Raw genomic sequence first — 27633 nt, 5'->3', positions numbered from 1 at the left:
CCTGACCCTTTGCTGCCCTCTGGGGGCCATTTCACTGGCAGGCCCATTGTCCATCCCAGCCGCGCTGCCTTCCCCGAGGAGGGTCCGATGACCCTGGAGCGTCATCTCAGCTCCAGGGTCGGGGGTTCTGTGCAGGGGAAGCGGGGTGAGATACGGGGTTCCTATAAAAACTGACAGGTACAGGGTGCCCCACCACCAGCAATGGCTCCGAGACTCCAGCCCCACCTCCCTGCTCAGCCAAGTCCTGTGGCAGAGAGTCCCACAGGCTTAGAGGGCCTAGCTCAGAGATCACAGTGATGGCTCCTCTCGGGCCCCCCTCCCCGCACACGGTGCCAGCCAGCGATGGGGGATGGGTGGAGAAATGTAGAGGGCGGTGTATGGGGATGTATGGACAGACAGACAGATGGAAGGAGGGAAGTGGGGATGGACAGAGCACATGGGGGGCTGAGGATGGATGGACAGACAGAAGGAAGGGTGGGGGTTCAGTCAGAGCCCAGGGGAGGAGCTAGCGGTTAGAGTGCGGGGAGGCTGGGAGCCAGGACTCCTGGGTTCTATCCCTGGCTCTGGGTGGGGAATGGGGACTAGTGGGTTAAGCCGGGGGGGCATGGAGCCAGGACTCCTGGGTTCTATCCCCAGCCCCGGGGGGGGGCCTGGAGCAGTGCCGAGCTGCAGGGAACCCAGGTGGGTCACTGGGGGGTTGTTCACCCAGCTAGGGTGTCACCCTGCAGAGAACAGAAGAGGTTTGCACAGCGGCCGTTCCAAGTGGGGGGTGCTGCTATTTACCTTCACCTGGGGCTGCCATGAACCCCCCGCCCTGAGACTGCGAAGTCCATCCCTGGCCACAGCTGGGGGCTCCTGCCACGGAACCGGCCGGCCTGAGCCTGGTGGGAGTGAAAGGCCGGCAGAGGGCTGGGTTCTCCAGCAGCAGGAACCCAGCTCTGAGCCCATGGGGAGTCTCCATTGAGGAGCAGGGATCTAAGGGTGCCAGGCAGGGGTGAGGAACGCCAGAGCTGCCATGACCAAGAGGGGCTCCAGAGACCTAAGTTCCCTCTAAGCTGCACAGCCGTGCAGCTGGCTACCAAGGGCCGCGCAGGAGCTGCCACGGAGAGGTGCCTCTCCCTCGGCCCGGTCCCAAGCTGCTGCAGGGAGAGAGGGCTGGGGGGAGACCTCTCTCCCCAGGGCAGTCTGCACCTAGGGTGACCAGAAGAGGGAAAGAAAATATCGGGACACATAGGAGGGATGCAAAAAAACCAAACAAACAAAAAGCCGAGTCAGCGCTGCAGGCGGATATCGGGAAAGTCCCACCCCCGGAACCCACACCCCCAGCCAGAGCTCTCATCTTATCCCACACCTCAACATTCTGCCACCACCATGAGCCCCCTACCTCACCCAAACTCATCCCCAGAGCCTGCATCCCCAGCCAGAGCCCACATCCCAACTCTCTGCCCCAGCCCTGAGCCCCCTCCCACACTCCAAACCCCTGGGCCCCACCCCCACCACACATCACCTCCATATTGCTGCACATAACAAAATTCATTCTGCACATACATGTAAAAAATTAGATGAGGGTCCGACCTGCCAGACAAGCAAGACCCCCATCATGTGCACCCCAGGGGCCCCCAAAGCCCAGCCCTGGGTGGGCAGCAAACTCACCCAGAGTTTCCCCCCAGAAATCTGTTTGATGACACTAAAAATCTCAGTGGTGATCCCCAGGCCGCCCTGGCCTCATTGCCTCTCAACTGTCATTTGTCAGACAGAATGTGAAACAAAACCCTGGGGGATAAAACTGATTTGTATTGTTTATTTATTTATTTGTTGCTATTTCTGACACATTTCATTTCAGACTCACTGGCAAATGCTCCCTTCCCTCCCCCCTTCCTATCTCAAGTAAGACTCACCAAGCACATCCCTTTGGGACTCATGGCCCGCCTCTTGGAGCAATGGGCTCAGGCTCTCTGCAAACTCAGGCAGCGTTGGTCACACTCAGGGCAACTCCCCGCTCTCACAGCTCAGCTGGCCGGGAACAGCAGGGGCCCAGGAGCTGCGAGCAGACAGGGGCTGCAGGGACGTGTTCTGCAGTCACTCACGGGGCCAAGGGAGGCATGTTTGGCGCTATGGAGTGGAGTCTGTGGTTTCTACCTGCCTGGGAGGAGGGCGTCTGAGCTGGCAAAGCCAGAGTGGGGAGCCAGAAAGGCTGAGGGGAAAGCAGTGGGTGAATGAGCTGCGGGTGTCCCCCGGGAGCTGCCGTGCAGGAGAGCGCACCGACCTCTGAGCTGCAGGTGTTGCCCCAGAAACTGCCATAGGGAATGGCTAAGAGGAGCCATTCGGCCAGAGAGCGAGCGAGTAACACTGGAGCCTGGTGCCTCAGAGCTCCCCGGGGGCGGGAGAGCAGGAACCCGTCCCCTGACTAGTGAGTTATGATCCAGAGTGAAACAGCTCCGGCTGGAGCCTCCCCGGGTTAGCCCGGAGCTCTGGGTTCGGGTGCTGCAGCCAGGTGAGAGGCCCACACTCCTGGTCTCTCCCCAGCCAGCAGGGCGGGGAGCTGAACTGGGGCGAGTGACCGAACCCCTGGGGTACAAGCCATAAGGAGACAGCCGGAGATCAGAGCACAGCCACTGGATCCGGCATCGCGACAGCGGCTTGGAGCCTCCCCCGGGGCTGGATGTGGGGCCGAGAGCCTGGGCACCCCCAGGAGGTGCAGGTCCTGGGGCAGAAATGGAGGTGCTGTAGGGACCCTGACAGGGAGTTCACAGGGCTCGGCAGCAGCTGAGCGGGGTTTGGGGAACGCCAGGGGAGCCTGAACATGGGTCAGAGCTGGAAGTGGGATTTGGGCACCTCTGTCTGAATCGTAAGATCCTGTGCCGGCCCCGGGCAGAGTTAAGGGCATTTGGGGACCATGCTCTGCGTTTCCTGGCTGAATGGGTTTGCATTTCTTTTCAGTGTCATGGGGATGGGAAGTCTCTGGGATTTGCTACACGTGCTGTGGGGATCCTGGCACCAGTCATGGGATATTTCTTACCCCGCAGGGACAGGCACCACCCCGAACCTTGAACTTCACCTTCACGGAGCTTTCTGTCTGGCGATCTACAAAGAGCCTAGATTCTGCCTGCCCCGACCCTGTTCCTGGGCTCAGAGGTGGGGGTTTGGCCCACCCCTAGGCCTGGGCTGGGCACCAGCTCCCCTGGGTTTATCGCTGTTACATATCAGGATAACAACCCGCGTCTCTCTAGACTGTCCGGGGTAGCTGGGCACCCGGCTGCCATCTGGGCCTGGAAAATCTCCCCCCGTCTTTTCTCTCTAGAATTCTTCCTTCCAATTTCAATGCCCTGGGCTGGAGCAGCAGGGCCTGGCCCAACAGCCGCTGGGGCTCAGCACAGGAGACTCGGCTGCCGGAACCCACACGGCTGTCAGTGTCAGCGCACAGACAGAAGCAGCCAGGCAAAGCGCTGGGGGGGGCTCTGTGTGGGGGGGAGAGTGTTTGCTGCTTCCCCTTCACTTTACAACGCCACTGTATCTTTGCTCTAGGCGGGGCCGGAGGTTCCCAAGCTGCTGGGGGGCTGGGCGCCTGGTTCCCAGGTATCTGAATGGGAATCATACATCCAAATGGCCAAGGTGCTTTGGAGATTCCCAAACCCACAGCATGTTTTAGTGACAACCATGCAACACAATTCTCATAACTTCATATGCATTAGTGATCCACATATTTAGATGGAACAGTGGGTTTCAGCAGATCATAACCTTTCCCGTGATACTTTACAAAGCCCGCTTTATATGCAATATCACAACTATATACAAATGATGAATATGGGGGTTACAGGGCACTCCCCCGGGGTGTAGAGTGTCACACTACTTTATTCCAGTGAGGAACTCGCAGAGATGGTCCCCACCCCCAGCACCAAAGGCCTGTCTACACAATGACATTCCTCCTGTTTGAGTTATGGCAGTGGCCCTCCAACTTTTTTACTGGTGACCCCTTTCACATAAAGTATTTTGAACAACGCTTCCTTAGCTCTCGTCCCCTAACGCCCCTACTCTACTTGCGCTACATTGATGACATCTTCATCATCTGGACCCATGGAAAAGAAGCCCTTGAGGAATTTCACCATGATTTCAATAATTTCCATCCCACCATCAACCTCAGCCTAGATCAATCCACACAAGCGGTCCATTTCCTGGACACTACTGTGCTAATAAGCGATGGTCACATCAATACCACCCTATACCGGAAACCTACTGACCGCTACACTTAACCTACATGCCTCCAGCTTCCATCCAGGACACACCACACCATCCATTGTCTACAGCCAAGCTCTAAGATATAACCGCATTTGCTCCAATCCCTCGGATAGAGACAAGCACCTACAAGATCTCTTTCAAGCATTCTTAAAACTACAATACCCACCTGCTGAAGTGAAAAAACAGATTGACAGAGCCAAACGAGTACCCAGAAGTCACCTCCTACAAGACAGGCCCAACAAAGAAAATAACAGAACACCACTAGCTGTCACCTTCAGCCCCCAACTAAAACCTCTCCAGCGCATCATCAGAGATCTACAACCTATCCTGAAAGATGATCCTTTACTCTCACAGATCTTGGGAGACAGACCTGTCCTCGCTTACAGACAACCCCCCAACCTAAAGCAAATACTCACCAGCAACCACACATCACTGAACAAAACCACTAACCCAGGAACCTATCCTTGTAACAAACCCCGATGCCAACTCTGTCCACATATCTATTCAAGTGACATCATCCTAGGACCTAATCACATCAGCCATACCATCAGGGGCTCGTTCACCTGCACATCTACCAATGTGATATATGCCATCATGTGCCAGCAATGCCCTTCTGCCATGTACATTGGCCAAACCGGACAGTCTCTACGCAAAAGAATTAATGGACACAAATCTGACATCAGGAATCAAAATACTCAAAAACCAGTGGGAGAACACTTTAACCTGTCTGGTCATTCAGTGACAGACCTGCGGGTGGCTATATTACAACAGAAAAACTTCAAAAACAGACTCCAAAGAGAGACTGCTGAGCTAGAATTGATATGCAAACTAGACACAATCAACTCCGGTTTGAATAAGGACTGGGAATGGCTGAGCCATTACAAACATTGACTCTATCTCCCCTTGTAAGTACTCTCACACTTATTATCAAACTGTCTGTACTGGGCTATCTTGATTATCACTTCAAAAGTTTTTTTTCTCTTAATTAATTGGCCTCTCAGAGTTGGTAAGACAACTCCCACCTGTTTATGCTCTCTGTATGTGTGTATATATATCTCCTCAATATATGTTCCATTCTATATGCATCCGAAGAGGTGGGCTGTAGTCCACGAAAGCTTATGCTCTAATAAATTTGTTAGTCTCTAAGGTGCCACAAGTACTCCTGTTCTTCTTTTTGCGGATACAGACTAACACGGCTGTTACTCTGAAATGTGGCACCTTAGAGACTAACAAATTTATTAGAGCATAAGCTTTCGTGGGCTACAACCCACTTCTTCGGATGCATATAGAGTTTATATGCAGAGGGGCCTGTGGCTGACATCCCCTTTACCCCAGTGTCCCTGCGCAGTGGCTCGCTGACGGTGCTCATCCGAGGCTTCGTGGCGGACGTGGGCTGCGAGCTGCTCTACGGGAACGATGAGCCGGGGCCCGTGGAGGCCGTGTTCGTGTTCCCTGTGGATGCCGAGGCGGCTGTCTACGCCTTCCAGGCCCGCCTGGGGGGCGCCTGCATCGAGGCCCAGCTCCGCGAGAAGAAACAGGTACTGGGGGGCAGGGATCCCGTGGGGGAGAGATGGTACCAGGGGGGCAGGGCTGGGGGGGATCTCAGGGTAACCCCTTCTCTCCCAGCAGGCACAGGAGCTGTACGGGTACCCACAGGCTGGGAGGCAGGGGGACCTCGCAGTGACCCCATCTCTCCCAGCAGGCGCAGGAGCTATATACTGACACGCTGGCCAGGGGGCAGGGAAGGGGGATGTCGGGGGAAGGGGGATCTCGGTGTGACCCCTTTCCCATCTCTCCTGGCATACGCAGGAGCTGTAGGGGGCTGTGTTGGCCAGGGTCAGGGGAATGTCAGGGAGCAGGGGTTCTCGGGGTCACCCCGTCTCTTCCAGCAGGTGCAGCAGCTGTACGGGGACACGCTGGCAGGGGGATCTCATGGATAGGTAGATCTCGGGCTGATCCTGTCTCTCCAGGAGGTGCAGGAGTTGTTACCCCTGGGGGAATTAGGCATCAAAAAACTTAAAATTCTGTGCGCAATATTTTAAAATTCTGCATTTTTTTGTCAAAATAACACAGTGTAATCATGCCAGTTTCCATTATTTTGGTAATTCATTTCAAACTAGTGTCGGCAAGTACGTCTGTAACAACAAAGACCAAAAAAAAGATTCTGGTAATTTTTTTCCAAGAATAGATTCCTTTCTAGGCCTATTCATACAGAACTTTGTGTAAGAATTCATTTAAACTACAATATAGAACCGGATTTCCTGCCCCCCCTCAGAAGCAGCGCAAAGGTTTGGGGGAGTCAGGGGTAATGGAGGAGTTGAGGGAGCGGGAAGGAGTGAACCTTGAGGATTGTTGGGTGTGGGTGGGAGAAATATGGAACAGGTTTTTTTGGGGGGAGGGATTGTTAGGGAGTTAGGGAGCCTCCCCCATGCAGACCCTTTCCCATTCAGTCAGGCACATCTGCCCCTGTCTCCACACCCTCCATCAATCTCTGCAGCCTCCTCCCCCATCCCTGTGTGTCACTGCATCCTCCTTCCCCTGTTCCCGTGTGGCCCTGCAGCCCCCTTCCACTGTTCCCGTGTGGCCCTGCCAGGGCCGGATATAGGCCAATTCCCCCCAATCAGGCCCCGCACCTAAGAGGGCCCCACGCTGACTTAGGTGCCTTTTTAATTTTTACTCAACCAGTGGCTCCGTGTTTTCAGCGGCACTTCGGCGGTGGGTCCTCCAGTGCCGCCGAAGACTCGGAGCGAGTGAAGGACCTGCCGCCGAAGTGCCGCCAAAGACCCGGAGTGCCGCCGGGTGAGTCATCCCTGCCAGGGCCCCATCGAAACTATTAGAATCGGGCCCCGCACTTCCTAAAGCCGGCCCTGGGCTTTGCACCCTCCTACCCCCCTGTTCCCGTGTGGCCCTGCAGCCCCCCTCCCATTCAGTCCCTGGCTCAATGGTGTCACTCACCCCACTAGCTCCTGAGCCCACAGCCCAGTCTCTGCCCCCACCAGCCGTTCTGAACCCCTCTCTGTGACACCCACTTCCCCCCCCCCCCCCCGCAGCCCTGTGTGCCCCACTCTGTCCTAACCTGGCTCTGCGGGCAGGGTGCTGTGATTAACGCAACCAATTCCTGACTGTTCTGGTGCCACAGCGGCCTCTGGAGGGTGAAAGGTGGAACTGCAGCACTTCTTGGGATGGCCGGGGGGGGGGGGGGCAGAATTCTGTGCCAGACATGAATTCTGCACCTACCCAGTGGTGCAGAATTCCCCCAGAAGTAACCTGTATGAGGATGTGCTGGCCAGGGGGTGGGGCAGGGGGATCTCAGGGGCCAGGGGGATCTTGGGATGACCCTATCTCTCCAGCAGGCACAAGAGCTGTACGGAGATGTGCTGGCCGGGGGGCAGAGCTCGTTCTTGCTGCAGCAGGAGGGGGCCGGGGGCGACGTTTTCAGCTGCTCCCTGGGTAACCTGCCCCCTGGGGAGGAGGCGGAGCTGACCCTGCACTAGTCTGCGAGCTGCCGCTGGAGCCCGATGGAGCCACCCGCTACGTGTTGCCAGCTGTGCTGTGCCCCCGCTACACGCCCCATGGTGAGATCCACAGATCTCCCTGCTCCCGCCCACGTGCCGCATGGTGAGACCCACAGATTCCCCTGCCACTTTAGACTGCCTGGTCGTCCCCCAAACCCCACTGCGCACCCTACAGTGAGTGACCCACAGCCTGTAACCCCCCGAGACTCCCTACCCCTGCTACGTACCCCACAGGGAAAGACCCACATGGACCCTCATAGACCCATAGGCCACTACTATGTGCCCCATGGTAAGCGCCACCCCAGCCCTGCAATCCCTACCCCAGGGTAGATGACCCCCCCCCCAGCCCTCTCCCGACCTCCCAGCATCCCCCCATGCCTCTCAATAGCCCATTCCTCCCATAGAATCATAGGACTGGAAGGGATCTCGCAAGGTCATCTAGTCCAGTCCCCTGCACTCGTGGCAGGATTAATTATCTAAACCATTCCTGAGAGGTGTTTGTCTAACCTGCTCTTAGAAATCGCCAATGATGGAGATTCCACAACCTCCTTAGGCAATTTATTCCAGTGTTTAACCACCCAGATAGGAAGTTTTTCCTAATGTTCAACCTAAATCACCCTTCCTGCAATTTAAGTCCATTGCTTCTTGTCCTATCCTCAGAGGTTAAGAAAAACAATTTTTCTTCCTCCTCCTTGTAACAATCTTTTACATACTTGAAAACTGTTATCATGTCCCCTCTCAGTCTTCTCTTCTCCAGACTAAACAAACCCAGTGTTTTCAATCTTCCCTCATAAGTCATGTTTTCTAGACCTTTAATCATTTTTGTTACTCTTCTCTGGACTCTCTCCAATTTGTCCACGTCCTTCCTGAAATGTGACACAGTAGTCCAGTTGAGGCCTAATCAGAGCAAAGTAGAGAGGAAGAATTACTTCTCGTGTCTTGCTTACAACACTCCTGCTAATATAGCCCAGAATGATGTTCACTTTTTTTGCAGCAGTGTTACACTGTTGACTCATATTTACCTTGTGATCCACTGTGACTCCCAGATCCCTTTCCGCAGTACTTCTTCATAGGCAGTCATTTCCCATTCTGTATGTGTGCAACCCATTGTTCCTTCCTAAGTGGAGTACTTTGCATTTGTCCTTCAGACCATTTCTCCAGTTTGTCCAGATCATTTTGAATTTTAATCCTATCCTCCAAAGCACTTGCAACCCCTCCCGTCTTGGTGTATTCCGCAAACTTTATAAGTGTACTCTCTATGCCATTATCTAAATCATTGATGAAGATATTGAACAGAACCGGACCCAGAACTGATCCATTTGTGACTAGGGTGACCAGACATCCCGATTTTATCGGGACTGTCCCGATATTTCCTTGTTTGTCCCGCGTCCCATCCGACGTGCGGTCGGGACACTGGACAAACAAGGAAATGCGTCGGAGCCTGGAGCCCGGAAGTGCTCGCGCCCCCCCCCCATCCCAACTCCGCCCCCTCGTCCCCCGATTGGCTCCCTCCCCGAATCCCCGCCTCTTCCCCGGGCTCACCATTCCTCCTCCCTCTGCAAGCGCTGGAGGGAGGCCCGGGAGACTAGGGGGAAGCGAGACTCAGAGGAAGCGCGGGGCTGGGGTGAGTAAGAGTCCGGCCTGGTCCCCAGCAGGCAGGACTCAGTTGGGTGGTAGGGAGAGGAGGGGGGCGGCCCGCGGGGCCAGGCGGCGGCTGTTCTCCCCCCCGGGCAGCGGGACTCGGGAGCAGCCGCTGCTGCAGCTCCCACTGCCGCGGGGGAGGAAGTGGCCATGGCGCTTGGCGGCTGCGGCTCTGGCGCCCCCGAACCCCCCGGGCCTGCTGCAGGGACCCAGTAGCGCACACGCTGCGCCCAGCCCCTGGCCGGTCGCGTCTGGGCTGCCCAGCTGGTGCTATCGCACGGCGGCCCCGGGGCGGAGGCATCAGCAGCCCAGCCCCGTTCGTTCCCCTGCGGGACCCGAGCGGGACTGGGGGGCTGGGGCCTGCTACCCCCACTCCGGGACCGCCGCGCGATAGCACCAGCTGGGCAGCAGCCCAGACGCACCTGGCCAGGGGCTGGGCTGGGCGCAGCGTGCGCGCTGCTGGGTCCCCGCAGCAGGCCCCGGCTCGGGGGGTTCAGGGGCGCAAGAGCCGCAGCCGCCAAGCGCCATGGCCGCTTCCTCCCCCGCGGCAGTGGGAGCTGCAGCAGCGGCTGCTCCCGAGTCCCGCTGCCCGGGGGGGAGAACAGCCGCCGCCTGGCCCCGCGGGCCGCCCCCCTTCTCTCCCTACCACCCAACTGAGTCCTGCCTGCTCGGGACCAGGCCGGACTCTTACTCACCCTGGCCCCGCGCTCCCTCTGAGTCTCGCTTCCCCTGAGTCTCCCGGGCCTCCCTCCAGCGCTTGCGGAGGAAGGGTTTTTTTTTGGCCCCGCCCCCCGCCACGCCCCCCCCTCCGCGTCACCCTCCCCCCCCCCCTCCGCGTCCCAATATTTGACTTGGGTGATCTGGTCACCCTATTTGGGACCCCACTCGTTATGCCCTTCCAGCATGACTGTGAACCACTGATAACTACTCTCTGGGAACAGTTTTCCACCCACCTTATAGTAGCTCCATCTAGGTTGTGTATCCCTAGTTTGTTTAAAAGAAGGTCATGGGAGACAGCATCAAAAGCTTTACTAAAGGCAAGATATACCACATCTACCCCTTCCCCCTATCCACAAGGCTTGTTTCCCTGTCAAAGAAAGCTATCACGTTGGTTTGACACAATTTGTTTTTGACAAATCCATGGTGACTGTTACTTATCACCTTATTATCTTCTAGGTGTTTGCAATTGATTGTGTAATTATTTGCTCCATTATCTTTCCGGGTACAGAAGTTAAGTTGACTGGTCTGTAATTTCCCAGGTTGTCCTTCTTTCTCTTTTTAAAGATAGGCACTAGATTTATCCTTTTCATCTCTCCCATCTTCCATGACTTTGCAAAGATAATTGCTAATGGCTCAGGTATCTTCTCAGTCAGCTCCTGGAGTATTCTAGGATGCATTTCATCAGGCCCTGGTGACTTGAAGACAACTAATTTGTCTAAGTAATTTTTAACTTGTTCTTTCCCTATTTTAGCCTCTTCTGATCTCTACCTCATTTTCCCTGGTATTCACTATGTTAGACGTCCAATCACCACCAACCTTCTTGGTGAAAACCGAAACAAATAAGTCATTAAGAACCTCTGCCATTTCCACATTTTCTGTTATTCTTTTGCCCCCCTCACTGAGTAATGGGCCTACCTTGTCCTTCATTTTGTGCCTTGGCCTTTCTAATTTTGTCCCTACATACTTGTGTTATTTGTTTATATTCATCCTTTGTAATTAAACCTAGTTTCCACTTTTTGTAGGACTCTTTTGATTTTTAGATCACTGAAGATCTCCTGGTTACGCCAGGGTAGTCTCTTGCCATACTTCCTATCTTTCCTACGCATTGGGATAGTTTCCTCTCGTGTGCGCTTAATACTGTCTCTTTGAAAAACTGCCAACTGACTCCAGTTGTTTTTCCCTTTAGACTCACTTCCCATGGGACCTTATCTGCCAACTCCCTGAGTTTCTTAAGTCTGCCTTCTTGAAATCCATTGTCTTTATTTTGCTGTTCTCCCTCCTACCATTCCTTAGAATCATGAACTCTACCATTTCATGATCACTTTCACCCAAGCTGCCTTCCACTTTCAGATTCTCAACCAGTTCCTCCCTCTTTGTCAAAATCAAATCTAGAACAGCCTCCCCACTAGTAGCTTTCTCCACCTTCTGAAATAAAAAATTGTCTCCAATACATTCCAATAACTTGTTGGATAATCTGTGCCCTGCTGTGTTATTTTCCCAACAGAGAATGTCTGATGTCTGAGTAGTTGAAGTCACCCTCCACCACCAAGTCCTGGGCTTTTGATGATTTTGTTAGCTGTTTAAAAAAAGCCTCATCCACCACATCCTGGTTAGATGGTCTGTAGTAGACCCCTACCCTGACATCACCCTTGTTTTTTACCCCTTTTATCCTTACTCAGAGACTTTCAACAAGTCTGTCTCCTATTTCCATCTCAATCTCAGTCCAGGTATGCACATTTTTAATATATAAGGCAATACCTCCGTTTTTTCCCTGCCTGTCCTTCCTGAGCAAGCTGTACCCTTCTATCCCAATATTCCAGTCATGCGTATTATCCCACCAAGTCTCTGTGATGCCAACTATGTCATAGTTGCGTTTATTTACTAGCATTACGAGTTCTTCCTGCTTATTCCCCATACTTCTCGCATTAGTATACAGACATCTGAGATACTGATTTGATTCTCTCTGCCCCCCCCCCCCCATTCTGTCTTGTCTCTCCTTTATCTCTGCTGTAACAGCCCATTCTCCACCCAAATTCCGACCCTTCTCCCAGGTCTCCATGTTGTTGACTTACCTGTGGGTTTTAGTCACCTGCCCCCTTCAAACCCAGTTTAAAGCCCTCCTCACTAGGTTAGCCAGTCTGTAGCCAAATATGCTCTTCCCCTTCCTCCCTAGGTGGGCCCCATCTCTGCTTAGCAGTCCTTCTTCCTGGAACAGCATCCCATGCTCAAGGAAGCCAAAGCCCTCCTGGCGACACCATTTTCGCAGCCAGGCATTTGCCTCCAGGATGCATCTTTCTCTGCCTGGGCCCCATGCTCACTCCGTCTCTCTCTCTGCAGGGTGGGATGGGGAGGACGTCACCCAGGGGGTCCCGCGAGTCCCCCAGGGGGAGCTGCCCTATACCCTGAGCCTGAGCGCCACGCTGCAGTCGCCCCACAGCATCGACCGTGTGCTCTCCAACTGCTCTCTCACCCCCCTGAGCTACACGGCTGGGAACCGGACCACCGCCCAGGTAAGGGCTCGCCCGGACACCTGGGTCCCAGCTATCCCCACTGGCAGGGCCAGTATGTGGGGGGCAGCTCTGAACAGGGGGGTGATGGGGCTCTGGGCTGAGGGGTAGATGCCAGGGGATGGGGCGTGGGTCCTAGGTGGACATATACAGGGGTGGGAGCTCTGGGGCAGGGAAGGAGGTGGGTCCCAGAAGGCGCGGGGGCAGGGAAGAAGGTTGAGCGACACCAACAGATCCAGGAAATTGCCCATGTTCTCTGGGGAAAATCTCAAGGGGCTGAGACCAGCCCATGGGGGTGAAATCCTGGACATTCAAGGGGTCCTGGTTCCCTTTGCTTTCTGGGAGTTTCCCTCTCCTTGATTTTGAATGGGAGAAAATGGGGGGGGCAGGAAAATATCACCCCCAAATTGGAAAGATTTAGCCAAACAAAGTCAGAGTTTTCGCAGTGTTTTCTGCAAGAAGAGCCAAGTCCCCGTGTTGCCTTTGGGGTGTTTTTCCCTCTCTCCCTCTCTCCTAACCCGGAGTTGCTTCCTCCCCCCGGCTGCATGATGGGCACTGAGCTGGGCGCGAGAGCCAGCAGGACCCTGCCCCCCAGGAGCCATGGGGAAGTGATGGAGTCTGTCGCCCCACCAGGTGTCTCTGGCTGAGGCCCCCCCGTGGGACCGAGACGTGGAGCTGCTGGTGTATTACGCGGAGTCGCACAAACCCAGCGCGGTGCTGGAGGTCGGGTTGCCCGGAGCAGAGCCAGGTGAGGGGGGATCCTGCACCCTGCTGCCCCGGCTGGAGGGGTGGGAATGGGGAGGTCCATGGGCTGGGGATGTGGAGGAGGGGTGTTCTGGGTGGTGACTTGGAGTCGTGGAGCCTGGGGCAATGAGGGGGATGGTAGGGAATGGGAGGTCCTAGGGCTGATGGGGGTGCGTGCTCAGAGAGGTGCTGGGGGAATGTGGGAGCAGGGTTAAAAAGGTCATAGAGCAGATTTTAAACTAAGAGCTGGGGGGAAGCCGACAGGTAGTGAGGAGCACGTGGTTCGGACAGAGGGAGGATTTATTGATGGAGACTCTCTATGTCCCAGTACGGAGGAGAGGATGGACGATGATAAAATACAGCTAGGATCTGATGAGGAAGAGTCAAATGAAAGAAAGTCCCATTCGATTACATCACGTAATGGCAGACAGCTAAAAAGTGACAAGTTTTTAAAGTGCTTATATACCAGTGCTAGAATTCTAAATAATAAGATGGATGAACTTGGGTGCCTTGTATTAAATGAGGGTATTGATATAAAAGGCATCACAGAAACTTGGTGGAATGAGGATAATCAAGGGGACACAGTAATACCAGAGTACAAAATATATCAGACGGACAGAACAGGTCGTGCTGGTGGGGGAGTGGCACTATATGTGAAAGAAAGCGTTGAATCAAATGAAGTACAAATCTTAAATGAACAAAACTTTACCATAGAATCTCTATGGATAGTAATTCCATGCTTGAATAATAAGAATATAGCAGTAGGGATATACTACTGACCACCTGACCAGGATGGTGATAGTGACTGTGAAATGCTCAGGGAAAGTAGAGAAACTATTAAAATAAAAAACTCATGTAACTTTAGCGCCCTGGTGGCCAAGATGGAGTCTGCTCTGCAGGCAGCTCTGGCCAAGAGAAGGTGCGCGCAGGAATGCAGCAGGAAAAATCCCCTCCAGCCCAGGGGCACCTGTTCCAACCCCCCCAGAGTGAACACACACCCCCACAGGAAAAGTACAGTGGATATAACAAGGGAAATATTTATTTACAGAGGGATAAGAGGAGAAAAACAACAAGGGGAAATATAGGGGGGAGCAGTAGAACAGGGTTGCATCCAAGCCAAAGCCCCACAGGCCCAGTGGTAGCACAGTCTGGAAGGGCAGACACTGAGCAATGTGTCTGCGCACAGAGTTCAGGAGTCCTGAGCAAAGTTCCAGTCCAGTGGTGAGTCTTGGGTGCTCCTGGTCGTCTTCAGCGCCAGTGAACTTTCCCCCAACAAACCCCTCTGGTGCCCTCTTCTGCCGCTCTCTGCAAAGCCACACAGAGCAACCACCTCCCCACTTAACTAGCTACAGCCTCCCTCCTTGTTCCCAATGCAGAGTCCCAAGCCCCAGTACTCACAGCCCCATGCAGCTCTGGGCAGCAGTGATACTGGGTCCAGCTCCGGCCTGTCCTTCTCCGGCGAGTCTTCCCTTGCACAGTGCTCCTCCTGGCTCCTGTCCTGATCAGCCCTGTCCTTCCCAGGCTTCAGGCAGGTTCTCTGCTGCTTCACTTTTCCAGGGCCTCAGGCTGCCTCTCCCCCTCCCTGGAGCTCCAGCGCTGCCCCCTGGAGTTTCCCTCCTTTTTTCTTACTCTCCCCCTCCCCCTTTGGAAAAAGATTTAAAGAGGCCATGCTCTCTAAACCCCACAGGGGTTACACTCAGTAATAATAATGGGGGATTTCAACTATCCCCATATTGACTGGGTACATGTCACCTCAGGACGGATTGCAGAGATAGTTTCTTTACACCTTAAATGACTAGTCCTGGAACCCACAAGAGGAGAGGCAATTCTTAATTAGTCCTTAGTGGAGCACAAGATCTGGTCCAAGAGGTGAAAATACCTGGGCCGCTTGGTAATTTTGAGCATAATATAATTAAATTTAACATCCCTGTGGTCGGGAAAACACCATAGCAGCCCACCATGGTAGCATTTAATTTCAGAAAGGGGAACTACACAAAGATGAGGAAGTTAAGCAGAAATGAAAAGGTACAGCGCCAGAAGTGAAATCCCTGCAAGGTACATGGAAACTTTTTAAAGACACCAGAAGAGAGGCTCAACTTATACGTATACCTCAAATTAAAAAACAGTGAGAACCAAAAAAGTGCCACCATGGCTAAACAACAAAATAAAAGAAGCAGTGAGAGGCAAAAAGGCATCCTTTAAAAAGTGGAAGTTAAATCCTAGTGGGGAAAATAGAAAGGAGCATAAATTCTGGCAAGTGAAATGTAAAAATATAATTAGAAAGGCCAAAAAAGAATGTGAAGAACAGTTAGCCAAAGATTCAAAAAGTAATAGCAAAAATGTTTCTTAAGTACGTCAGAACCAGGAAGCCAGTTAACCAGTGGGGCCACTGGATGATTGAGATGCTAAAGGAGCACTCAAGGAGGATAAGGACATTGTGGAGAAACTAAATGAATTTGCATTGGTCTTCACAGCTGAGGATGTAAGGGAGATTCCCAAACCTGAGCCATTCTTATTAGGTGACTGATCTGAGGAATGGTCCCAGATTGAGGTGTCATTAGAGGAGGTTTTGGAACAAATTGATAAACTAAACAGTAATAAGTCACCAGGACCAGATGGAATTCACCCAAGAGTTCTGAAGGAACTCAAATGTGAAATTGCAGGACTACTAACTATGGTCTGTAACCTATCATTTAAATCACCTTCTGTACCAGATGACTGGAGAATAGCTAATGTGACACCAATTTTTGAAAAGGGCTCCAGAGGTGAGCCCGGCAATTACAGGCCGGTAAGCCTGACTTCAGTATCGGGCAAACGGGTTCAAATGATAGTAAAGAACAGAATTGTCAGACACATAGATGAACATGATTTGTTGGGGAAGAGTCAACATGGTTTTGAGAGAGTCAACAAGCATGTGGACATGGGTGATCGAGTGCATATAGTGTACTTGGCCTTTCAGAAAGCCTTTGACAAGGTCCCTCACCAAAGGCTCTTACGCAAGGTAAGTTGTCATGGTATAAGAGGGAAGGTCCTCTCATGGATTGGTAACTGGTTAAAAGATAGGAAACCAAGAGTAGGAATAAATGGTCTGTTTTCAGAATGGAAAGAGGTAAATAGTGGTGTCCCCCAGGGGTCTGTACTGGGACCAGTCCTATTCAACATATTCATAAATGGTCTGGAAAAAGGGGTAAACAGTGAGGTGGCAAAATTTGCAGAAAATACAAAGCTACTCAAGATAGCTAAGCCCAAAGCAGACTGTGAAGAGCTACAAAGGTACCTCACAAAACTGAGTGACTGAGCAACAAAGTAGCAGATGAAATTCAATGTTGATAAGTGCATAGTGATGCACAGTGGTAAACGTAATCCGAACTATACGTATAAAATGACGAAGTCTAAATTAGCTGTTGCCATTCAAGAAAGAGATCTTGGAGTCATCGTGGCTAGTTCTCTGAAAACATGACTTCTGCAGCATTCTGCATCAAAACATTAAAAATTCTGCTCCAAAAATATAAAAATTCCACGCACAGTGTTTTAAATTTCTGCAAATGTTATTTGTCAAATCAATTTGCCAGCTCCAGCATGGCTGCACAGAGGTGGGAGATCACTGTGCACCTCCCCCCAGGACACACACTCAGCGGTGAGGCTGCACCCAACCCTGACACAGCACAAGGATCGGGCCTGCCCCAGAAACACCCCAGGGCCCTGCCCCTCTGTGCCAGGTGCACCAGGTGTGGGGCGGGCACGCTCAGGAAGGCAGGATCCAAGTGTGGAGGGGCTTAGTGTGGGGGGATGCAGGTGTGGGTTGAGAGGGTTCTGTGTGGGGCAGTTTGGGTGCGGGCACCTCAGTGGGGGATCTGCAGGGGGGGATCTGGATGCACAGGAGCTTGTTGGGAGGTTCTGGGTGCAAAGGTAATGGGACTCTGCAGGGGGTTAGGGTGAAGGTGGTTGGGGCTCAGCAGGGTGGGCTCTGGGTGTGGGTGGCTCAGTGGGGTGGGGATCCAGGTGCAGCTGGTTGGGCCTCAGTGGGGTGGGGATCCGAGTGCAGGTGGCTCGTTGGGGTGGTCCAGGTGCAGCGGGAGTGGGGCTCATCAGGGTAGGTTCTGAGTGCGGGGGGGTGAGGCTCTGCAGGAGGGTCTGGGTATGAGGGTGTCTGGATGCATGGGGGTTGGACGGATGGGGGAGCAGCTGCCTGTACAGGGATCCCTCCCCCTGCAGCTGAGGAGCGATGGGTGCAGGAAGTGGGGGGGGGGGAGTTTGCAGAGCTTCCTGCAGCTGTGGGAGAACTCTGGGGGTGGATCTGACCCAGCCCCAATTGCCATGCTGGGGAAGAGGAAGTCCCGTCCTCCCCAGCCCAGCTGGGACTAGCAGCTGACCCCAGCACAGGGTAGGAGCCAATAGCTGGGTCTTTCCCAGTCCCGCCCCCTGCCCCACAGTGATATACCTCTCTGCCGGCTGCCCTGGGCACCTGAAACATACGGCTGGGGAGGGTCACATGACTGCTCTTGTGGCTTCCCTTTGCTTACCTGTCAGAAAGTCATTTTTTTACAGGGAACCAAAGAAATCTGCGCTGGACATAAATTCTGCGCATGCGCAGTGATGCCGAATTCCCCCAGGAGTAAAACATCCACTGAAAGTGCAGCGGCAATCTAAAAAGCAAACAGAATGTTAGGAATCATTAGGAAAGGGATAGATAATAAGACAGGAAATATTGTATCCCCTCTAGATTAGCAGTTCTCAAACTTTAGCCACCTGAGGACCCCCATTTTGATTTAAAAATTTTCGGGTAGTCCATGCTCTGCCCCTTCCTAGCCAATAGGAGCTGTGGAGCCAGCACAGGGGCGGGAGCGGTGAGCGGAGCCTCATTGGCTGCCCAGGCCCCTAGGGGCCACAGGGAGCTGGCAGCCGCTTCCGGGTGGAGGAGTTGAGGGAGCGGGAAGAGTTGGTCAGCGGGACCCGCGGACACCATGGAGTTCCCTCGCAGACCCCCAGGGGTCCGCGAACCCCAGTTTGAGAAACGCTGCTCTAGATGAATCTATGGTACACCCTCATATTGAATACTGTGTGCGGATGTGGTCACCCCATCTCAAAAAAGATATATTGGAATTGGAAAAGGTTCAGAAAAGGGCAACAAAAATTATTAGAGGTATGGAATGGCTTCCGTTTGAGGAGAGATTAATAAGACTGGGAAATTTCAGCTTGGAAAAGAGACGACTAAGGGGGGATATGATCGAGGTCTGTAAAATCATGACTGGTGTGGAGAAAGTAATAAGGAAGTGTTATTTACTCCTCATAACACAAGAACCAGAGGTCACCAAATGAAACTAATAGGCAGCGGATTGAAAACAAAAGGGAGTATTTCTTCACACAGTGCCCAGTCAACCTGTGGAACTCCTTGCCAGAGGATGTTGTGGAGGCCAAGAGCTAGATAAGTTCATGGAGGATAGGTCCATCAACAGCTATTAACCAGGATGGGCAGGAGTGGTGTCCCTAGCTTCTGTTTGCCAGAAGCTGGGAATGGGCAACAGGAGATGGATCACTTGATGATTACCTGTTCTGTTAATTCCCTCTGGGGCACCTGGCATTGGCCACTGTTGTCAGACAAGATACTGGGCTAGATGGACCTTTGGTTTGACCCAGTCTGGCCGTTCTTATGATTATGGGCGGGTGTTGAAGGAGCTGGGGATGAGGTGTGTGTAGAGACTGGGGGGACCGGAGCGGAGTGTCTCGGTGGAGCTGGGGGTGGGAGGGCGGGGTGCCTGGGAGCAGGTAGACACTGGGGTGCACTGCAGGTTTGGGGACATGGGGATGAACGGGGGATGGAAGGGCAGGCGCTGGTAATTGGGAGCAGTGTTGGATCTAGGGGGAAGGAGGTATGGGGAGAGGGATGGAGTGGGGCTCTGGGGCAGTCGGGAGGCGCTGAGGGGTTGGGGATGGTGGGGGATCTGTGGGGAGGGCAGAGTTGTGGGAGGGATATGGGTGGGAGTCTGGGGCAGTCAGGGAGGCCTCGGGCTCTCGCAGACTCACAGGGCTCGACCCCATGCCGGCCCCATTTAGGGCTGGCCACATCTCCCCACAGGCTCCCTGATGGGCGACCCGGCCGTAATGGTGACCCTGCTGCCCAGCCTGCCCGAGGCAGTGCCAGGCCAGAGCTCGGTCGGGGAGTTCATCTTCCTGCTGGACCGCTCCGGCAGCATGGAGTGCTCCATGGATGGCCGAGACCGCTCCCCCCAGCGCATCGACAGCGCCAAGGTACGGCCAGGCGGGAGGCCGCGCTAGATGGGCCTGTGGAGGGGAGCAGCTCAGGCTGGCTGGGCCTGGGAGGGGCAGAACCAGGTGCGGGAGCAGCCCAGGCTGGTTGGACCCGTGGGGGTGACTCCATCTGTCTGTCCATCCCCAGGAGACCCTGATCCTGCTGTTGAAGAGTTTGCCCCTGGGCTGTTATTTCAACATCTACGGCTTTGGGTCTCGGTTCGAGTCCTTCTACCCGTGAGTCCGGGGTAGTGGGGGGGCATGTTGCTGGCTGGGTTAGGGATCAGGGCAGGCTGGGGTCGGGGTGTCTGTGGGTTGGGGGCAGGGCTAGCTGGGGTCGGGATGTCCCTGGCTCCAGCTGTCCCGGCCCCTGACCCCTTGGCGCCCCCTACAGGCAGAGCGTGGGATACACCCAACAGACCATGGCCGAGTCCCTGCAGCGCGTCCAGCAGCTCCAGGCTGACCTGGGGGGCACCGAGATCTTGGCGCCGCTACGAGCCATTTACCGCAGCCCCTGCCGGGACGGGCACCCGCACCAGGTACCAGGGGCAGCCGCAGGGCGTCCCGGGGGCTCGGAGAGGGGCTGGTGCTGGGGGGAGCTGACAGGGGCTTGGGGTGGGGGCTCAGAGTAGGACTGGGGCTGACGGGGGGGCCAGTGCACCTCGGGGTGGGAGCAGGTCATGGTAGGCAGGAGCTGGAGGGGTACCTCTGTGTAGAGTTGGGGGGCAGTGCCGGTGCTGCGCCCAGCTCTGGGGGTGCCCTGCAGCCAGGGGGCAGGTAGAGCACGTCATGGAGAGCAGGAGGGAGAGCGGCGGGCGCTGGCCGGGTGGGGCAGGGAGCAGCCTGTGGGGCCTGGTCCATCCCAGCCAGGAGAGTGGGGCCTGTGGGACGGACGGACGGACAGATGGACCAAGAACTGGAGACCCAAACAGATGGGGGCAGAGACCGAGAATCAGACAGTCGGACCCAGACAGAGAGAGACAGACTGAGGCAGGGACTGGAGGGGCGGGCGCATCGCTGTCATGAGCAGGCCTGGCTAGCGGCGGCCTCTTGCCCCTCCCCAGCATCCTGCCCTCATCCATGGGGTGCAGCACCCACCCCCCGTGGGGCTGGATGAAGGGTCCCAGCTGGGGGGAAGCTGCAGGGGAGGGGCTGGATCCAGGAGGTCCTAACCTGGGGGGAATGGGCTGGGGGGATATCCTGACTCTGAGGGAGCTTAGGAGAGAGGAGGATAGGGCTGGGTGTGGGGAGGGGGGTCCCAGCTGGGGGGGTATGGGGGAGGGGTCCCATGCTGCGTTGGCTCTGGGTGCCGGGGGGGTGGGATTTCCCTTCCCTCTCTTAGATTGTCTCTGCGTCTCTGTCTGTCCCTCTCTGTCCGTCCATCTCCCCCTAGACTTCGGTGCCGCACCCTCCATGCAGGATGTTTTATGCATCACCTCCCAGATCCAGTCCCTCTGTTTCGACGGGTTCCAAGAGCTCTCCGATGTGGCCATGGACTGTGCCACGGACTGCGACTTTGACGACAGCTCGGATGTGCCAGGTGAGAACCACCGCCCCCTCCTCCCCCACCGGGGCACTCCCCCCAGAGCTCCCCATGGCCAGTACCGGCTATCTCCTCCCCCGGCGCCGCTCCTCCTGGCTCCCTCGCCATCCCAAAGCTCAGCCAGGGAGCCCCTGACATGAGGGCAGGAAGTCCTGCAGACATGGTGCCCCGCCGGAGACTGTGCCCTAGAAAGGTGAGGGGGGCAGGGGCTGGCAGTCAGGACTCGGGACGGGGGGAAAACACCAGGATGACGCTTCATCAGGTCCAAGACAGATGTGCCCTGACGGTCCCGGAGCTGGGCAAGTGTTTAACAGCTACATAGAAAGTGAAGGAACTTCCTGGGCAAAACACTGCTGTGACGCTGGGGGAGGGGCAATCCGCAGCTGGGTTTTTTAAGTGCCGTGACACAAATGATCTTGCAACAAAATGAAAAAAAATAAGGAAACTCCCAGGCAATAAACTTTGTGAAGCTGGAATTTGGGGTGTGAGTTTGTATCAATGAGCTAAGTCGGGCGGGGGGGGAGCAACTGGGCAGCAGAGGGGGTAATCAGTCGCTTTTTAGTAACAGAAATGTCGCTGAGCAGTTTTCTCTGAAATGGGCACACAGCTAAATTCCCAGACAAAAATACCTTGTGAAGCTGCGCCCAGCCTTGGATGTTTGTACAGGTGAGTTCAGGGGCACAGAGCGTGTTTGGCCCGGTCTGGTTTCTAAATGAAGAAGCCCACGAAAGGCAGAAATTTTAAAGTTAAGGCTCCCCTTAAAACCTGAATTTCAAGAGTCTGGAAATACAAAGGTTTCAGAGTAGCAGCCGTGTTAGTCTGTATCTGCAAAAAGAACAGGAGTACTTGTGGCACCTTAGACACTAACAAATTTATTTGAGCATAAGCTTTCGTGGGCTACAGCCCACTTCATCAGATGCATAAATATCTTCTTGCTGTATGTTCCCAGTCTATGCATCCGATGAAGTGGGCTGTAGCCCACGAAAGCTTATGCTCAAATAAATTTGTTAGTCTCTAAGGTGCCACAAGTACTCCTGTTCTTTTTGTGGAAATACAAAGTTGCTGTAGCCCAGGTAACCTTAACTCTGCTCCTAACCCTGGCCCAAGCATGGTTATAATATGGCATAGACCAGGGGTAGGCAACTTATGGCACAGGTTCCGAAGGCAGCATGCGAGCTAATTTTCAGTGGCACTCACACTGCCCGGGTACTGGCCACCAGTCCGGGGGGCTCTGCATTTTAATTTAATTTTAAATGAAGCTTCTTAAACATTTTAAAAACCTTATTTACTTTACATACAACAATAGTTTAGTTATATATTATAGACTTATAGAAAGAGACCTTCTAAAAACATTAACATGTATTATTGGCACGTGAAACCTTAAATTAGAGTGAATAAATGAAGACTTGGCACACCACTTCTGAAAGGTTGCTGACCCCTGGTATAGACTCTGTAACATCCCCTCTCCCCTATACCCTTAGACACTTCTGTCTCTCCCCGGACGTAGGTCTGTATCACAGGTTGTAGTGCGGGGTCAGATTGTGTTTGAGAAACACCTTGGGGTTGTGAGATTAATGACTGGGGCTGAGACATTCACGGGGCCCAAGGGATTTTGGTTCCCAACTCCAACTGCAAATTAATTGTCATCCCATGGGTGCAGGAAGGGGCAGGTTTAGGGGTGCCCACAGAGGGGTTAAGGGTGCAGAGGAGCAGATAAAGGATGCCCATGGAGGGGCAGAGTTAAGGATGCACGGACGGTCACAGTTAAGGTTGTTGGCTGTCCCCCAGCCTGGACAGGCCACGTTGCTGTTCTGTACCCATAACCCTGTGCAAGTGCTATTTCCCCACGTCTCTCCCTAGAGTGGGCACTGGAGGAGTCTCCCCTACTAAGGCTGGTGTCTCTGCAGAATGCTGATGGCTCGTGGGACCTGGACCCCCGGCTGGCCGCCTCGCTGGGGGTGAGCGAGACCGATGCCAGGGGGAGGATGCCCAGTAAGGTGAGTGCAGGGGGCAGAGGAGAGGGGAGAGACAGGGGGGACAGGTGCCATGAGTTGGGCCTGTTCTCTGGTCCTAGATGAGACTGGGTGTGGCCTAGACTGGGGGGGACAGGATCTAAGAGTGACTGGATCAAATGACCCCTGACCCTGGAGCCCAGTGCGGGAGACGGGCCCACAGCGGGGAGCTAGAAACCCCCTTGCAGGGGATCAGAGCATTGGATCGAGGGGGGCCCAGGGCTCGGGGGGGGGGACATGGGGAGGCCCAAGCTGGGTCCTATAAATAAAATAAATAAATACATAAATAAATAAATGGAGATATCCTATCTCCTAGAACTGGAAGGGACCTTGAAAGGTCATTGAGTCCAGCCCCCTGCCTTCACTAGCAGAACCAAGTACTTATTTTGCCCCAGATCCCTAAGTGGCCCCCTCAAGGATTGAACTCACAATCTCTGAGACTGTCTCCATACCCCGGGTATCCCACTGGGCATCTGGGTAGGGGGTCCACGGTGCTAAAGCAGGAGGGCTGGGAACCCTCTGAGTCTGGGGAGGGGATGGGAGCACTGGTTTGGGGGGTCCCCAGGACGGGGGATGGGGGCAGCACTCGGGGGGGCAGAGGAGTCCCCAGGGCAGGGGGTTGGGGGCAGCACTGGGGTGGGTCAGGGGGGTCCCCTGGGTGCAGGGATGGGGCAGCACTGGGGGGGTCCCCAGGGTGGGAGGATGGGCAGCATTGGGGGCAGGGAAGATGGGGGCAGCGCTGGGTGGTCAGAGGGTCCCAAGAGTGGGGGGATGGGGATAGCGCTCCGGGGGGACAGGGGTCCTCAGATTGGGTGCTGTCTCAGGCTGTGTCTCTTCCCCCTCCCCGCCCCAGGACGTAGCCCCAGGCGTCTGGGCCACGGTGCTGGCTGTGGTCTGGCTGCACGGCCAGGCCGCGGGGCAGCGCAACGAGTGGGAGCTGCTGGAGGCCAAGGCTGTGGGCTGGGTGTGGGGCCGAGCAGGTGAGACAGGAGTGGGGGGTCGGGGGCAGGGCCCAGGGCCTTGACCACAGAGCCCCTGCCCCATAGCCCAGCCCCCCCGAGACTCCCCTGTCCCACAGCCCAGCCCCCCCCCCCCCCGAGATCTCCCAAGCCCACAGCACCAACCCTACTCCATGGGATCCCACAGTCCAGCCAGCCACAGCCCTGAGATCCTGCGTCCCATGGGTCCCAGGGCCCCCTGCCCCCCAGCATCCTAACAGCCTCTGGCCCCCCAGCCAGACCCCCAGAGGCCTCCAGTCCCAGGATAGACAGGCTCCGAGCCCCTTGCTTCCCATCCCATTCCCCCCATCTCCCCAATATCAGTCCCCCGGGCTGTGAGCTCTTTGCCCTTTGTTCCCCAGGCTGACGTCTCCTCCGACCCTCTTCTCGTTGCAGGGCCCCAGCTGAGCGAATGCCTGGAAGCCGCCAACGCCCTGCTGGGCTGCAGCGTTGGCCCTGCTATCTTCAGACTCTGAGCCCCTCCGGATTCCTCTACCCTCCCTCTCTCGCAAGCTACCCTGGGCCTCCAACCCAGCTGAGCCCCCCCCCCCATCCCCGTACTCCTCCCCCAGCTACCCTAGGCCTCCAACCCAACTGAGCCCACCCGATCCCCATACCCCCCGCCTCCCAAGCTATCCTGGGTCTCAAGCCGCACTGAGCCCCCCCCCCCCCACACACACACACACACAACCACCAAGGATCCTAAATTAAGAGCAACCAATTGGTTTGCATAAGTTTAACGAAAACAGTTTAAATTAACCCTGTAACTTACAGCGGAGGAAGGTCGTTGTGCAGACAGGCCCTTGGTGCTGTGGGCGGAGACTGTCTCTGCCAGCCCCTCGCTGGAATAAAGCAGTTCCCCAAATTTGTCTGCCTGGCTTTGGCTGGGGTCCCGGGCTCCGAGCTCCCCACAACTGCCCAGGGCACTGGGTTCCCAGTAGGGTCAGGGACCGCCGGCCCTGAGCGGGTGGATTAGCGCTCCCACTCCGGCTTTCTGGTGGGGCAGAGCAGCAGGACCCAGACGCTGGGGCGGCTGGCGGGGGCCGGGAGGAGCCCCGGAGAGCAGGGAGCACATGGGATGCAGGTGGCAGACACAGGGCATTCGTCCAGGGCAGTGTTTAGCAGGACGTTTTAGCTCTGGGCCTGTGCGGACCCCTGACACCCCCTCACTGGTCTCTGCTCCACCAGGAGGAGGAGCTGCTAGGCCTGGAAAATCTGTCCCTGCTCGGCCGCTGTTGGGACACGTGATTGCCATTCAGATACTGGGGAACCGGGCGTCCAGCCTCCCGGCAGCTCGGGAACCCCCAGTCCTGCCTGGAGCGAGGACACAGAGGCATTGTAATGGGACAGGGAAGCAGCAAAGGCTCTCCCCCTGCCCACACAGCCCCCCAGCGCTTTGCCTGGCTGCTTCCGCCTGTGCTCTAGCAGCCGAGTCTCCTGTGCTGAGCCCCAGCGGCTGCGGGGCCAGGCCCTGATGCTGCCAGCCCAGGGCATTGAAATTGGAAGGAACAATTCTAGAGAGAAAAGACTGGGGAAGATTTTCCTGGCACAAATGGCAGCCAGGTGCCCAGCTCCCCTGGACAGTCTAGAGAGACGCGGGTTGTTATCCTGATGTGTAACAACGATAAACCCAGGGGAGCTGGTGCTCAGCCTGGGCCTAGGGGTGGGCCAAACCCCCACCTCTGAGCCCAGGAGCTGGGTGGGAGCAGGCAAAATCCAGGCTCTTTATAGGTCGCCAGGCAGAAAACTCCGTGAAAGTGAAGTTCAAGGTTCGAGGTGGTGCCTCTCCCTGCGGGGTAAGAAATATCCCATGACTGGTGCCAGGATCCCCACAGCACGTGTAGCAAATCCCAGAGACTCCCCATCCCCATGACACTGAAAAGAAATGCAAGCCCATTCAGCCAGGAAACGCAGAGCATGGTCCCCAAATGCCCTTACCTCGGCCTGGGGCCGGCACAGGATCTTACGATTCAGACAGAGGTGCCCCACTTCCACTTCCAGCTCTGACGTCCCATGTTCAGGCTCCCCTGGCATTACCCAAACCCCACTCAGCTGCTGCCGAGCCCTGTGAGCTCCCTGTCAGGGTGCCTACAGCACCTCCATTTCTGCCCCAGGACCTGCGCCTCCGGCGGGTGCCCAGGCTCTCGGCCCCACATCCGGCCCCGGGGGAGGCTCCAAGCCGCTGTCGTGATGCCGGATCCAGTGGCTGTGCTCTGATCTCCGGCTGTCTCCTTATGGCTTGTACCCCAGGGGTTCGAGCACTCGCCCTGGTTCAGCTCCCCACCCTGCCAGCTGGAGAGAGAGACTGGGAATATGGGCCTCTCACCTGGCTGCAGCGCCCGAACCCAGAGCTCCGGGCTAACCTGGGGAGGCTCCAGCCGGAGCTGTTTCACTCTGGATCATAACTCACTAGTCAGGGGACGGGTTCCTGCTCTCCCGCCCCCAGGGAGCTCTGAGGCACCAGACTCCAGTGTCACTCGCTCGCTCTCTGGCCAAATGGCTCCTCTTAGCCATTCCCTATGGCAGCTTCCGGGGCAACACCCGCAGCTCCCCACTCTGGATTTGCCAGCTCAGACTCCCTCCTCCCAGGCAGGCAGTAACCACAGACTCCACTCCATAGTCCCAAACATGCCTCCCTTGGCCCCGTGAGTGACTACAGAACATGTCCCTGCAGCCCCTGTCTGCTCGCAGCTCCTGGGCTTTCCACGGGCCCCTGCTGTTCCCGGCCAGCTGAACTGTGAGAGTGGGAAGTTGCCCCGAGTGTGACCGCCACTTCCTGAGTTTGCAGAGAGCCTGAGCCCATTGCTCCAAGAGGCGGGTCATGAGTCCCAAAGGGATGGTGAGTCTTACTGGGGGTAGGAAGAGAGGAGGGAAGGGAGCATGTGCCAATGAGTCTGAAATCAAATGTGTCAGAAATAGCAACAAACAAATAAATAAATAAACAATACAAATCTGTTTTATCCCCAAGGTTTTGTTTCACATTCTGTCTGACAAATGACAGTCGAGGCGCAATGAGGCCAGGGCGGCCTGGGGATCGACACTGTGATTTTTAGTGTCATCAAACAGATTTCTGGGTGTGCATTTGCTGCCCACCCAGGGCCGGGCTTTGGGGTCACCTGGGGTGCACGTGACGGAGGCTGTGTGTGTCTGGCAGGTCGAACCCTCCTCGGGGAAGACAGCACGGCTGGGATGGACAGTGGGCCTGCCAGTGAAATGGCCCCCAGAGGGCAGCAAAGGGTCAGGAAGGAGCAAGGGGCAGTTTGGAGACACCCCCAGCCCAATTCAGTCGGGGGGGGGGGGGAGGCAGGGCCGGCTCTGCCTTTTTGGCCGCCCCAAGCAAAAAAAAAAAAAAACCTGCGGCACGGCCGGAGCGCGGGTGCAGGGAGACCGGTTGGGGGGGGGGGGGGAAGGGAGCAGGCGGGAGAGAGAGAGAAGGGGGTGGCCAGGGCTACAGCAGGGGCGCTGCCA

The 27633-nt window shown here is 55.5% G+C and overlaps 1 protein-coding gene across 1 annotated transcript; it reads left to right on the top strand.

Annotated features, from left to right (window-relative positions):
- The first annotated feature begins 87 nt into the window (after positions 1 to 87).
- Positions 88 to 24674, top strand: LOC128846744 (von Willebrand factor A domain-containing protein 5A-like). Its single transcript, XM_054045993.1, is given in 13 exon segments — positions 88 to 145; positions 5572 to 5774; positions 7590 to 7725; positions 7728 to 7811; positions 12450 to 12622; positions 13253 to 13367; positions 19440 to 19612; positions 19761 to 19849; positions 20007 to 20151; positions 21032 to 21152; positions 23016 to 23152; positions 24021 to 24147; positions 24562 to 24674. Coding segments are annotated over 13 exon segments (1641 nt in total). The 3' UTR covers positions 24642 to 24674.
- The last annotated feature ends 2959 nt before the right edge of the window (positions 24675 to 27633 follow it).

This window comes from Malaclemys terrapin, chromosome 12 (genome assembly GCF_027887155.1).
Source record: "Malaclemys terrapin pileata isolate rMalTer1 chromosome 12, rMalTer1.hap1, whole genome shotgun sequence".
Classification (NCBI taxonomy): domain Eukaryota; kingdom Metazoa; phylum Chordata; order Testudines; family Emydidae; genus Malaclemys; species Malaclemys terrapin.
Note: the sequence above shows the minus strand (reverse complement) of the source record. Positions and strands in the feature narration are given on the sequence as shown.